Source organism: Heteronotia binoei, chromosome 3 (assembly GCF_032191835.1).
Source record: "Heteronotia binoei isolate CCM8104 ecotype False Entrance Well chromosome 3, APGP_CSIRO_Hbin_v1, whole genome shotgun sequence".
In the NCBI taxonomy this organism is placed as follows: domain Eukaryota; kingdom Metazoa; phylum Chordata; class Lepidosauria; order Squamata; family Gekkonidae; genus Heteronotia; species Heteronotia binoei.
Genome location: NC_083225.1, coordinates 2,704,498 through 2,717,318, shown reverse-complemented (window position 1 = coordinate 2,717,318; position 12,821 = coordinate 2,704,498). Strand labels below are relative to the sequence as shown.

At 46.1% G+C, this 12,821-nt stretch overlaps 1 protein-coding gene across 4 annotated transcripts; it reads right to left on the bottom strand.

Moving 5' to 3' along the window:
* Positions 1-666: 666 nt before the first annotated feature.
* On the bottom strand, positions 667-12,583 carry MZT1 (mitotic spindle organizing protein 1). Of its 4 annotated transcripts, none has more exons than XR_009555164.1 (4): positions 12,307-12,487; positions 6,982-7,127; positions 1,696-2,174; positions 667-1,535 (listed from the first exon to the last, which is right to left on the bottom strand). XR_009555164.1 is itself a non-coding variant. In XM_060233539.1 (3 exons), exons 1-3 carry the CDS (start codon positions 12,353-12,355, stop codon positions 2,151-2,153), a joined length of 219 nt encoding a protein of 72 aa, XP_060089522.1. In that variant the 5' UTR covers positions 12,356-12,583; the 3' UTR covers positions 667-2,150. The 4 variants fall into 4 exon arrangements, 1 of the variants encoding a protein (XP_060089522.1); XR_009555163.1 differs by having other exon boundaries at positions 667-1,569; positions 1,690-2,174; positions 12,307-12,478; XR_009555165.1 differs by having other exon boundaries at positions 1,708-2,174; positions 12,307-12,421.
* Positions 12,584-12,821: the final 238 nt, after the last annotated feature.

The following is a 12,821-nucleotide window of genomic DNA, read 5'->3' as shown; positions in this document are numbered from 1 at the left end:
AGAGACCAGGAGTGGAACTACGTAAATAAAAACATGAATAAATGTTTCTTGGAAAGTGATACACGAAGACGGACGGTACCAGTCCGTTGCCTGTTTACAGGAACTGGGGCTGCCAGAAAGAATTGCAGATTTATACTCCGCTTTCTCCCTGAATCAGAGACTCAAAGTGACTTACAATCTCCTATGTCTTCTACCCCCACAACAGCGGCAACAGCTGCAGGAACAGCGAGCAACCTGCTGAAAAAGCGGCGCTGTCCTTGCCTCTTCCCCGCTTCCTTCCTGGGTGTGGGGATGAGGCAAGGGTAGCGCCACCCTTTCAGTGTGTTGTTGGTGCTGCTGTTGTGGTTTTCCCCACCGATCAGCTGATGGGGGGGTCGGCCTGGGAGGAGCTTCAGCACCCCTTCCCAGGCTTTAAAATGTGAAAATGGGGGGGAGGCGCCGCAGGGGGCCAAATTCGGTGCCCCTGGGGCCGTGGTGGGTGGGCCAGCCCTGGGCCCAGTCCCTGGGACCAAAAAGGTTGGGGGCCACTGCACTCAAAGACCTGAAAACAATAAACTAGGATAGCAATAATTGTTTTGAAGATCTATACTGTGACAGTCCTACACTAGGAAAAGCAAAGTTGTCTTCTCTCTTGCCTTTCCACACTCCAAAGTAGAAATACAAGGAAACTGTTTTGCTCTTTATTCATTGCATAAATACAAATATCAAGAACGGAATGGTGAGGATCCCCTGTTCAAGGATCAAGCCAATACATGAGAAACAAGGACAGAAAAAAGACAAGGGGCACAACTAATGCTTAAAGGAAGCATATTTTTATCACTAAACATATAAAAAACTGATCTTTGGATGATCACAACTAGAACATTTCACACATTTTCTGCTACTTATCTATGTGCAATATTTCCGCTGTCATTAAATGAACATTCTACAATGAAACCGCAGGATCACAACCCCTCCTTATAAATCACAAACATCCTTTGCTCTTCCCCAGCGAAGCTAGATAATGGAACACGATTGTCCCTTGGAAAGGGTATTGTTTGTACAGTGTGAAATGAAACAGAGAGAGCACATGAAAGTAACACAGGGTGCAAAACTAGTCGACCTCTCAGTGATTTCAGCTGAACAAAATTAAGCATTTAACTCCCCCCCCCCCCATCCTCAATCTCAAAATGAGCAGCAGCAAAAACAGCATTTCAGCTTCAGACAAGAACAAGCAACATCAGGGCAAATAACATCTGCTGCGTATATCCAATATATATTGTACATAAACAGTGATGATTGTACTTTTCTAAACTTCTCCCCAAAAACAGCTCATTTGCGCTAGGACCAGCTCCTTCATAAATCTACAGTTCTTTTGTAGAGTTTAAGCACTGATGAGACAACCCACCCCCAAAAAACCCTTGAAACACCCCTATTTTCCATTGCAATCTTAAACAGAGTTAACCACCCCCAAGTACACTGATGGGTTTAGCAGGGTGCAATTCTGTGTAGGATGGCACTGCTGACCTCAGGATCTCAGATTCAGGGGCGGAATTCTAGCAGGAGCGCCTTTGCATATTAGGCCACACACTCCTGATGTAGCCAATCCTCCAAGAGCTTACAAGGCTCCTTTTTGGAAGCTCTTGGGAGAATTGGCTACATCAGGGGTGTGTGGCCTAATATGCAAAGGAACCCCTGCTAGAATTCCACCCCTACTCAAGTTTATACAGTACAAAAATTTCTGTTTCATGCTAAGGATTTTATTTATTTATGCTGGGAAAAAAAAGAGTTCTTAATAACCTAATCCTTCAACCAAAATAACGGCAAGTAAAACCAGTATGTTTTCAAAAGCAGAACATTGTATCAGTTCATTTTCGTAGATCTGAAACACCACTAACAATACTATACAGAATACATAAACATAATTACAACACTTACAAACGCCTGTATCTAATATAAAAAAAGAGGCTTGAAGGACTGCTGGTCCGTAAGGATTCTGAAAATTCCTTGTATGCCTTCATACGTCTTCTTTAGGGAAGATTTGGGGGAATAAATGTATGGAGATCAACACACACAATTAACAGCGTCCAAATTTGCAACGAACAGATCTTCCTATCCAGCGTCAGCCATTCATTTCAAATGCAATTGGAGTCCGAAGTTCTTTGGCAGAATCAGCTTGTCATGTTTTCGGCTGCCTAGGAAGAAGGACTCGATTATAGCGGAAGCACCCAAAACGAACGCGCAAGGTTGACAGCTTCATTACGGGCTTTGGGTTGGCTCTCAATTGGCTTTTCCACTGAACAAGGGATGAAAGATTCCCTCCGGCCACCTGAAAGGCCATGCTGGGGATCATGAGGCCCATGTGGGCAAAGCCAGTGTGGAACAGGGCAGGGGGGGAGAGGGTGCTGCAGTCAAGAGAACTGGGCAAGTTTAGCAAAAACACCCTATTCAAGGGCATCAAACATGCGGCCTGGGGGCAGAATCAGGCCCCCAGAGGGCTCCTATCAGGCCTGTGAGCAACTCACTGTTGTCTGCTTCCTTCTGCATTGCCAGGCTCACTCAATCGCACAGGAGCTACAGAGCAAAGCTCCTACACCTTGAGGAGGAGGTGGGGGAAGGTTTGGTGTAGTGGTTAAGTGCGCACACTCTTATCTGGGAGACGTGGGTTTGATTCCCCACTCCTCCCCTTGCAGCTGCTGGAATGGCCTTGGGTCAGCCATAGCTCTGGCAGAGGTTGTCCTTGACAGGGCAGCTGTACCCACCTCACAGGATGTCTGTTGTGGGGAAGGAAGATAAAGGAGATTGTGAGCCGCTCTGAGACTCGGAGTGGAGGGCAGGGTATAAATCCAATATCATCATCTTCTTTGCCAAGCTCTCTCAATTGCACAGCAGAGCTACCGAGCCAAGCCTCTCTTCCTTCTGTTGGCTGAGGCTCAGCAAGCCAGTGAGGTGGATTAGGACGAATGTCTGTGTCCTTTATAAAGTTTATACCTCTCCTACCTGGCATTACATTTTATGACACACATGGTCCACCCCTACAACGTCAAGATCTGACCTTGACACCCTTGCCCTATCGATTGTCACAAGTTTTAGCAGTATAAAATGACTGGGATAAGGTGGGGCTCTTAGATGCAAGAGAGATCAGTGGGGGACCACAGGGAGGCGGTCACAGCGCAGCGGCAGAGCATCTGCTTGGCATGCAGACGGGTCCCAGGTTCAATCCCCGGCATCTCCAGTTAAAACAACCAGGCAGGAGGTGATGGGAAAGACCTTGACCTGAGACCTTGGCTCAGTGGCAGAGCCTCTGCTTGGCATGCAGAAGGGTCCCAGGTTCAATCCCCAGCATCTCCAGTTAAAAGGACCAGGCGGTAGGTGGTATGGAAGACCTCAGCCTGGGCCCGCCCCCTGGAGAGCTGCTGTCATTCTGAGTAGACAACACTGACCTTGATGGACCAATGCCTAATTCAGTAAAATTAACCCAAGCAAACAATGGAACTACGGTCTAGATCAGGGGTGGTCAAACTTGCTAAATGTAAGAGTCACATAGAATAAACGTCAGATGTTTGAGAGCCGAAAGACATGAATGTCAGATGCTGGAAGGAGAGGGCAAGGGAAGGAAGGAAAATAGATGAGGGAAGGAGATGTGGAAAGAGAACAAGTTTAAATGCATTCTCCAAGCTGCCAGCTGGTTTGGCTTGGAGAAGTGATTTAAAGTGAGAAATGCCTTCTCCAAGTTGGCTTTGAGAGCCACACAATGTGTGTGAAAGAGCCACATGTGACTCCCGAGCCACAGTTTTGCCACCCCTAGTCTAGATTGAGGTATCTTGAATGATTTCTGTAGTGAATAATTGTGAGCACAGGCTCCGTGGCCAGAAGAATTGCTTATTCATCGAAACATGATTATATCCAGGAAATCATGTAGCCAACCCTCTTTGTTCAGCCAATGAAGTCTGCAAGGCTATGAGCACGGTCCTGTTTATCTACTGGTGGTGAAAGAGTTTTGGCTTCAGGAATTGCCACGTCCATCATTCAAGCTGTGTCTGAATTGTGTCTACTTCTGAATCAGTGTAAATCTAACAGTGACCAGGAAGTGCAGTGCAACTGTGGATGCCAAAGACTTTGTTTTCATAAATCGTTGATGTTTGAGTTGTGTTAAATAGTCATGGAATGTAATTAATACAAGTGATAAAATAAGCGGAATTCAACTGAGTGTATAATTTGAGTATACGGTTTTTGTAACAGTGTTTTTATAATTTAGTAAAAGGCAGTATTGATTGTGAGCTGTGATGAGCAAGTGACTCTTATTTACCTGGGCAGATACAAGAAACCTGCCCTTCACATGTGATCAGTAGAGGGCAGGAATGGTACAGAGGACCCAGCCCACCTCTTCCCATTCCACTGGGGGTTGTTTCTTTTTTGGGGGGGAAATGGTAAACAAGAGGAAAACTCAGCTTTAAAACTGGGGCAGGGGTTTGTTGGAGGGTTTGGGGCAAAACTACAACACGACCTGGTCTGCAAACCTACGCTGACTTGTTTGTAAGCAGAGACTAAGGGGAAAAAAATAACATCCACCCTAGAAGGGGAGTATGGGTGGGGGATATTTAGCATGCAATTACCTGGAAGGCTGAGAATAAAAGAGAAGCCATATTGGATCAGGTCCACCCAGCCCAACACTCTGTGACACACAGTGGTCAAAACCCAGGCACCATCAGGAGATCCACCAGCAGGGCCAGAACTCCAGAAGCCCTCCCACTGTTGCCCCCAGGTGTAAAGAGTGCCTCTTGTCATGATGTTTTCTGTGCTCTGTAGGCCATGACGTTAACTATGCCCTGTAGTAACCTTAGTGCTCTGTCCCTTGCTGCTATCTATCTGCATACTGTATAGCAGGGATGCCCAAACTTGCTTAACATAAGAGCCACATAGAATAAACATCAGATGTTTGAGAGCCACAAGACATGAATGTCAGACATTTGTGAGCCACAAGACAGGGAGGGAGGGAGGCTACTAGATAGAGAAGGGGGAGAAGTGGAAAGTAAGCAACTTTAAATGCATTTTTCAAGCCGCTGGCTGGCTTGGCAAGGTGGTTTAAAGAGACAAATGCCCAACTAGCCAATGGGGAGGTGGGGGCTTCGAGAGCCACACTATGTGTGTGAAAGAGCCACATGTGGCTCCTGAGACACAGTTTGGCCACCCCTGCTGTATAGTAACATTCATGAAGTATCTTTCTCCCTGTGGCAGGAGTCTCGAAAGGACGCAAGGTTAAGCCGTCTGGTTCAGCGAATAGCTTGCACCTGCAACGAAGAGGATTTGGGGACTGAACTCCGGGGGAAGGGAATGCTTGATTTTGGCACCTTGAGATGTAACGGTCAGTCCTAAGGTATATCTAGGGGCTTTGTGCGCCAAAGCCAGTTTTAGTAAGACCTGCCCGCCTGCCATGTCTTTTTTCTAATAAACTAACTCTTGTTAACCTCTTGGGCTTGTTTAACGGAGAAGAACTTGCAGAACTTGGCACCAAGAATATAGAGAAGGGGTGGCCAAACTGAGGACTGGGAGCCACATGTGGCTCTTTCACACATATTGTGTGGCTCTCAAAGCCAGCCTGGAGAAGGCCATGAAGTTAACGATGGTCTGTGCCTCGCTGCTATCTGTCTGCATACTGTATGGTAACATTCATGAAGTATCTTTCTCCCTGTGCCAGGAAGGGTCTCAAGGTCACGTTCACAGAGAACAGCTTGTACCTGCAACAGAGGGAATGTTGGGACTGAACTCGGGGGGGGGGGGGGGGAAGGGATGCTCGCTTTTGTCACCTTGAGCTTTGAAATGCAATGGTCAGTCCTAGTGCATATGTAGAGGGGCTTTGCCTGCCAAAGCCAGTTTTAACAAGGCCTGCCTGCCTGCCTGCCATGTCTTCTTTCTAATAAACTGACTCTTGTCCACCTCTTGGGCTTGTTTAATAGGGAGGGACGGTGGCTCAGTGGCAGAGCATCCGCTTGGGAAGCAGAAGGTCCCTGGTTCAATCCCCGGCATCTCCAAAAAAGGGTCCAAGCAAATAGGTGTGAAAAACCTCCGCTGGAGACCCTGGAGAGCTGCTGCCAGTCTGAGTAGACAAGACTGACTTTGATGGACCAAGGATCTGATTCAGTAGAAAGCAGCTTCATATGCTCATGTTCAAGAACTCGCAGAACTTGACACCAAGCATATAGGGCATTGCTGCCCCAGCAGGTTAATTTCCATTCTCATAATGTTTCTCAACTCCATCTTTCTGATTTATAAAATGATGCTTTCTTCTGCAGCATTTCCTCCAATCCCTCTGTCGTTGTATTCAGGCAGGTAGCTTTCTTGGTCTGAAGCAACAGAACAAAGCCCGCCTGGTCAAAAGCCCCACTTACTTTCTAAAAATACTTGGTGGGTACCAGGATACCAGGAAAGCTGGTGCCATTTCAGGGAGGGATGGTGGCTCAGTGGTAGAGCATCTGCTTGGGAAGCGGAAGGTCCCAGGTTCAATCCCTGGCATCTCCAAAAAAGGGTCCAGGCAAATAGGTGTGAAAAACCTCAGCTTGAGACCCTGGAGAGCTGCTGCCAGTCTGAGAAGACAATACTGACTTTGATGGACCAAAGGTCTGATTCAGTATAAGGCAGCTTCATATGTTCATTGTGCCCCCGGTGCCATATCGGGGAACCCTGCCCCAGAGTCTTGGAAAGTTGCGTGTATTAAGCAAAACTGGGACTGTTGACACTGCTTATAGAATCCTAGAGTTGGAAGGTGCCTCCAGGGTCATCTAGTCCACCCCCCTGCACAATGCAGGGAACTCACAACCCCTCCCCCTCAATTCACAGGATCCTCATTGCTGTCAGATGGCCATCCAGCCTCTGCTTAAAAACTTCCAAGAAAGGAGAGCCCACCACCTCCTGAGGAAGCCTGTTCCACAGTGGAACATCATATCATGATGTTCTTGAGTGTACTAAATAGCTTTTGGATGGTTTCCCCCCAACCTGTCTTACCTTCAGCGCTTCTGTAGCCTTGCGTAGCTCTTTAATGACTGCCGACAGGGCCTCGGGGTTTATCCCTTGCTCGCACAGTCTGACGCAAATGGAGAGCGTCTCCATATCGAGGCCAGTGTTTAGTATTCGGGATATTTCAAACAGAACTGCAAAAAAAAAAAATCCAAATGACAGATGTTCAACTGGGACTAAAAGGTAGGTAAAGGTAGTCCCCTGTGCAAGCACCAGTCATTTCCAACTCTGGGATGACGTTGCATCATGACGTTTTCACGGCAGACTTTTTATGGGGTGATTTGCCATTGCCTTCTCCAGTCATCTACACTTTCCCCGCAGCAAGCTGGGGACTCATTTGACCGACCTCGGAAGGACAGAAGGATGAGTCAACCTTGAGCCGGCTACCTGAACCCAGCTCCCGCCGGGATCAAGCTCAGGTCATGAGCAGAGAGCTTGGACTGCAGTACTTCAGCCTTACCACTCTGTGCCACGGGGCTCACAACCATTTATTGTATGCAATAACTCTTGCTGTTTTTTTCTTCCAGATGCACAGAAATTAGAAGTAACTTTTCACTACCACCAACCGAGTGTCAGCCGCTGTACTAACATACAGAACTCCCTTGTCATTGGCTTTTTAAACTCAACCAGGTAGTTTATATATAGAATCATAGAGTTGGAAGAGACTTCCAGGGGCATCTAGTCCAACCCCCTGCACAATGCAGGAAATTCGCAAACACCTCCCCCTAAATTCACAGGATCTTCATTGCTGTCAGATGGCCATCCGGCCTCTGTTTAAAAACCTCCAAGGAAGGAGAGCCCACCACCTCCCTAGGAAGCCTGTTCCACATCTTATGATGACATTGTGGTAGTTTTCATGGGGACCCCAGACCCAAAGACCACAGTTATAGCGGCCAGTAAACCAGAGTAACCGGTTGGCTGGCCACTTTGTGAGGTTATACCATACTGGAAATAGTGCCTTAGTCAAGCTTCGAAGTTGTGATGGTGCTGGAGAGAAAACAGATTGCTTTTTCCTGTGGGTTCACTGATGAGGGTTAGTGGAATGAGATTTGTACCTGGGATTTCTTGTGTGAACTGATCCTGCAGAATCCTCGTCTTGACTCTTCTGACATATGCAAATTATGAAAGCAACCCTTCATTGTGAATTTTCATTATCTGCAGTTTGACTTGTGGATTAATGCGGTGTGTAGCATAGGCATTACATTTGTACACATCACAAGTAGTTATGCCTTTTGCGCATATAATTACTATATGAATTTTTTTGTAATTTTTAAATATATGGATCCAGCGCTATTGCAGAATTTTTTTCCCTTGTTTGGCCATTGTGTGAGACAGGAGGCTGGATTAATGGACCACTGGTCTGATCCAGTGGGGCTGTTCTGAACAAGACAGGCAACTCCGCAAAAGCAAAAGAAAAGCTGTTTTTGTGCCCAGCTTATTGAACTCACTGCTATGTGATGCAGAGAAAGTCAATGGCCGAAGTAGCTTTAAAAGAGGGCAAGAATTTTTTCCCCTTGTTTGGCCATTGTGTGAGTCAGGACTCTTTAAGTGAGTGGACTCTTATCTGGGAGAACTGGATTTGATTCCTCACTCCTCCCCTTGCAGCTGCTAGTATGACCCTGGGTCAGTCACAAGTTCTCTCAGGAGCTGTTCTTGAAAGAGCTCTCTCAGCCCCACCCACTTCACGGGGTGTCTGTTGTTGGGGTGGGGGGGAGGTAAAGGAGATTGTGAACTCTCTGAGACGCTGAGATTCAGAGTGAAAGGCAGGGTACAAATCCAATATCATCTTCTGTAAGATCCCCTTTGACAAAACACCTACTAGCAAGTGCAATTCAAGAAATATCTGGAGACTTTGGGGGTGAGGCCAGGAGACTTTGGGGGTGGAGCCAGGAGCAAGGATGTGACAAGCATAATTGAACTCCAAAGGGAGTTCTGGCCATCACATATAAAGGGCCCGCACACCTTTTAAATGCCTTTCCTCCATTGTAAATATTGATGGATAGGGGCACCTTCTTTGGGGGCTCATAGAATTGGATCCCCTGGTCCCATCCTTTTGGAACTTGGAGGGTGAGACTTCCGGGTTATGTCGCCTTGAGCTCAGTGGGGGTCTGCGGACCTTGGGTGATTCCGCATTAGCCTTTGCTCCAGCTCCGATGCTGTGTTTCCCCCGGAGCAGATGTTGGTTTCCGCACATTTTGACCCAGGGCGGCAGTTTGACCCGCCTCCAAAGCAGTGCTGCCCCAGATTAAGGCGATCGGCAAAATACCAGATCATTTTTTTGCTGCGGTTCCGAGGCTCAGAATTTTATGTGCGGAACTTGAGCCAGTGCGCTGTCAAACTTCTTGCATCAGTAGAACACACCCACATAACTCCACGCCCATGATTCCACCCAGTTATTTCATCATACTTCCGCAATTTTACTCCCTTTGAAAATTATGCAATATTTTCCTGAAATGGATTAATTTTTTTTTAAAAATCGTTTCGCGTTACAGCGCGAAAACAATATAATGATGAAACGCTATTTTCTTTTTCCGAATGCATCACTTACTTGCACCCACCCCCCTTCTTTACTATATTCCACGTGAATTTGATAATGTGCCATTGCATTGTGATTACGTTCTTCCCCCCTCTGAAAAAAATCAATCCTGACTGCTATATTTTTTTCCAAACAAGATCGTTGCAACGCAACTAAATAAAAAGCGATGTTGCACGAACTACTTTAAACATGCGTGATTGCCACCTTTATCGACCCCCCCCCCATGGCCTCAAACGGGAGCGGAAGTTTGATTATGTTTACAGCTTTATATTTTTGATAGGTTGGGGAAACTTTCTCCCTTGACCGCTCTGCATATTTCCCCCCCCTTTCACGCATCTGCTTGTAATTTGTTATAGGTTTTAACGGAAAACTGTGTGCTTAACATTCAGCATGTGTGGATAAAAACGGTGGATCGTCGACTCAGATTTCATGGTGCTTAACCTGCCAATGGCAGGGCGAAAGGAAAACACGTGACTTTACCAGTATTATGCCTCTGGCATTATGTTGTAATACAAACAAAGACGTTACGTTGTAATGCAAACACGCATGCGTGTAAAAAAAAAAAGAAACGTATGAGGGAGGGGGAATTCTGGGAACAGCGGTAATGTGGAATCAGAAAACATGGAACAGATTGGGAATTGAATCCGGGAGAATCTAATGCGGAATCGGGAAATCTGGCCCACATGGAACAACCCCGGAGCGAAAGGAGGGCAAACGCCAAATGCGGAATCAGCCCTTGTCTCTAGCAGCCCCCCTGAATCAGGCGGTTGGAGAGGTGCCACAGACACGGCATCTCCAGGGAGACCCTGAAGGGGTTTCCTTTCGGCATGGGACTTTGCAAGAAGCCAGGGGCACAGCGGTGGCTATCCCTGTCCTTCTTGTATGCCCCGAACCTCCGCCACCATGATCGCCATCACGGCAGTAAGAGGCGAACACCCGACCGCTTGCTCTTTTTTCTCTTAACAAGCTTCTGATGCATCGCTTTCCTACCTCAAGCATCGCAATTCTACTCGGCAAGTAAGTCTACTTTCAATACCACCAGTTAATAGGTCATTTTACATAACAACAAACGGGACAGTTCAAAGAAAGGGAAAGAGGTGGATTCCCCCCGCCCCACTTTCCTGTGAATGAGGCTTCGAAAAGAGAAAGAACAACTTCAAGCATTGGCAACAACTTGAATTAAACTGAATATAGATACTCAAATCGACATGGATTATAATTGAATATGTGTTAAAGAGACTACTATCTGGCTATAATATGGTCTGAACAAAAACGAGATATATTTTAGAGAACAAAAATAAGATATATTTATCTTTGCTGTCTGAGTGCAACTGAAATGGCAACATCAAAACACACGGCTGGAGGAGATCTGGAGAGGCAGACTAACTGAGTCTCTGAGTTACTTTTCAACTCGGATTAATAGACTGAGTTATTTGGTAGAGAAAAATGGCATTACCAAGCGAAATGTTTTATAAAAAAGATATAATGGTTACCATAACTTCTCTAAAGCAAGATCTTGGATCATTAACAGAGTTGATTAAAAAGCAAATAGGAGCTTTTATGTTGAAAGCTAGTGAAATCTCAAATCTACATGAGCAGAGTGTTAAAGAGATCTTGGTGATGTCTGCAGAATTGGAAATGGAAAGTGATCCGCTGGGAAACGAACAGAAGAAAACCAAAATGGAACCTTATTGCACAGTTAAAAAGAAGAACTGGAAATCGAGACTAATTGAAGTTTTTTTGAGAGATACAAGTGGCGTGGGATCCTTACTATTTTTACCAAGAGGGATGACTGCACTAAGGAGAGAGAAGGTACATCTCAGCAAAAAAATTAAGACATGGAAAACTTTCAGGAAGAAGGGTCTTTGAACTGTTTCTCTCTCTCTGGGTAATTGGATATGGAATTCTCAACAAGAACTGATATGCGATTTTAAAAGGCGCAAGTGAGATTTTGGGGTCATATTAAGTTGTTCCTCCTAGAGCAATATGGATATAAGAGTTAAAGGACTGAAAAATTTTGAAAAGAATTTTATATAAATAGTTTACTTGGATCAATTTTTAAGAAGGCAGACAATTATTTTGTAATCTGATAGATCTGCTCTTAATATGTTTGTTTGGAGAAATTGTTTATACTGAGACAGATAAATTACTATTTTTTTTGCTTATTACTTTTTTTCTTGGTTTTATGATATTTTAAATCTGATTTTTTTTCTTTCTGTTTGAATTAAGTAAGTTAGAAGGATACAGATATTTGTTTCTTATGCTCATTTTAATGACGACATTGTTAAAATAACTAGTTTGTATTTCCAATATGGTTAAACTTAGCCAGTTAGTTCTGTGTTGAGACTTCTCTGACTTATATGTGCTGAAGAAGAATAGTTTAGACTTGTATTCGAAGTAATAGTTTAGTAAAAAGTTTATAGTGAAAGATAACGATGGTAAAATATAAGGGGAAAACTTAATACCTGCAGGTAGAAAGAGTTGGGCATTTCATTTGGAGGTAGAAATGTCACTGATGTATTTGCATTTTTCTTGGTTTCTGGCCTCCCGCTCTGTATCCACCTCCCCCTTAATGCGCCTGTATCTGTGCTTATGCTTTTTCCTTTTATAGCTAAAAGCAATAAAAATTATAAAAGGAACCTTGGAGTGTTTTGGGGAGGGGCCCGGAGGCTGCGTTGGAACTGTGGCGCCCCTCCCCCCCCGCCTCCAACCCGGGGGATTGGCAACCCCACGCAGCTCCACGGCGCCTGCGCTGCTCCCACCGGCCTCTCACTCACCCTCCATCGTCTCCCTCACCGCGTTCAAACTGGCAGCAGGATTCGCCATGACCGCCCAGCCTCAGGGAGGGCGACCTCCATTCCCCCGGAAGGAAAGCCAGCCAGCCAGCCCGCCTCTTCCGCCATCAGACTGTCATCCCAGTGTAGTATCTATGAACACTTCCGGCACTACAACAAGACCTTGGACTGACTAAGCTAAAACTACCGAACCCCTCCCTCAGGAGCTTCACGTCAACCCGCCCCGCCCTCAACATGCGCTTGCGCAGACGGCGGCGGCGCCGTCTTCCCCCACGCTGATCTCGTTGGTCTTCCTCGCTCCGTGAGTCACCGCCCTCACCCCGCTTCAGCCAATGAAGTTGTGAATTGCATGGCACGAAGCCCCGCCTCCTGTCTTTCGCCGAACCGGTAAAAGGAGAACGTTCAAATGCCGAGAAGGGGGAGGGGAAAGCCACGCTCCCGCTTCGAGCCATGATTGGCCCCGCCGGGAGGGATGCCCGCGCCCTGATTGGCTGATT

Coding starts and splice junctions, on each gene's coding strand:
- MZT1 (XM_060233539.1), bottom strand. CDS start 12,355: ATGGCGAATCCTGCTGCCAGTTTGAACGCGGTGAGGGAGACGATGGAG. Junction 7,128..12,306: donor GGTGAGGGAGACGATGGAGG/GTGAGTGAGAGG, acceptor TTTTTTTTGCAG/TTCTGTTTGAAATATCCCGA. Junction 2,175..6,981: donor AGGCTACAGAAGCGCTGAAG/GTAAGACAGGTT, acceptor CCTTCTTCCTAG/GCAGCCGAAAACATGACAAG.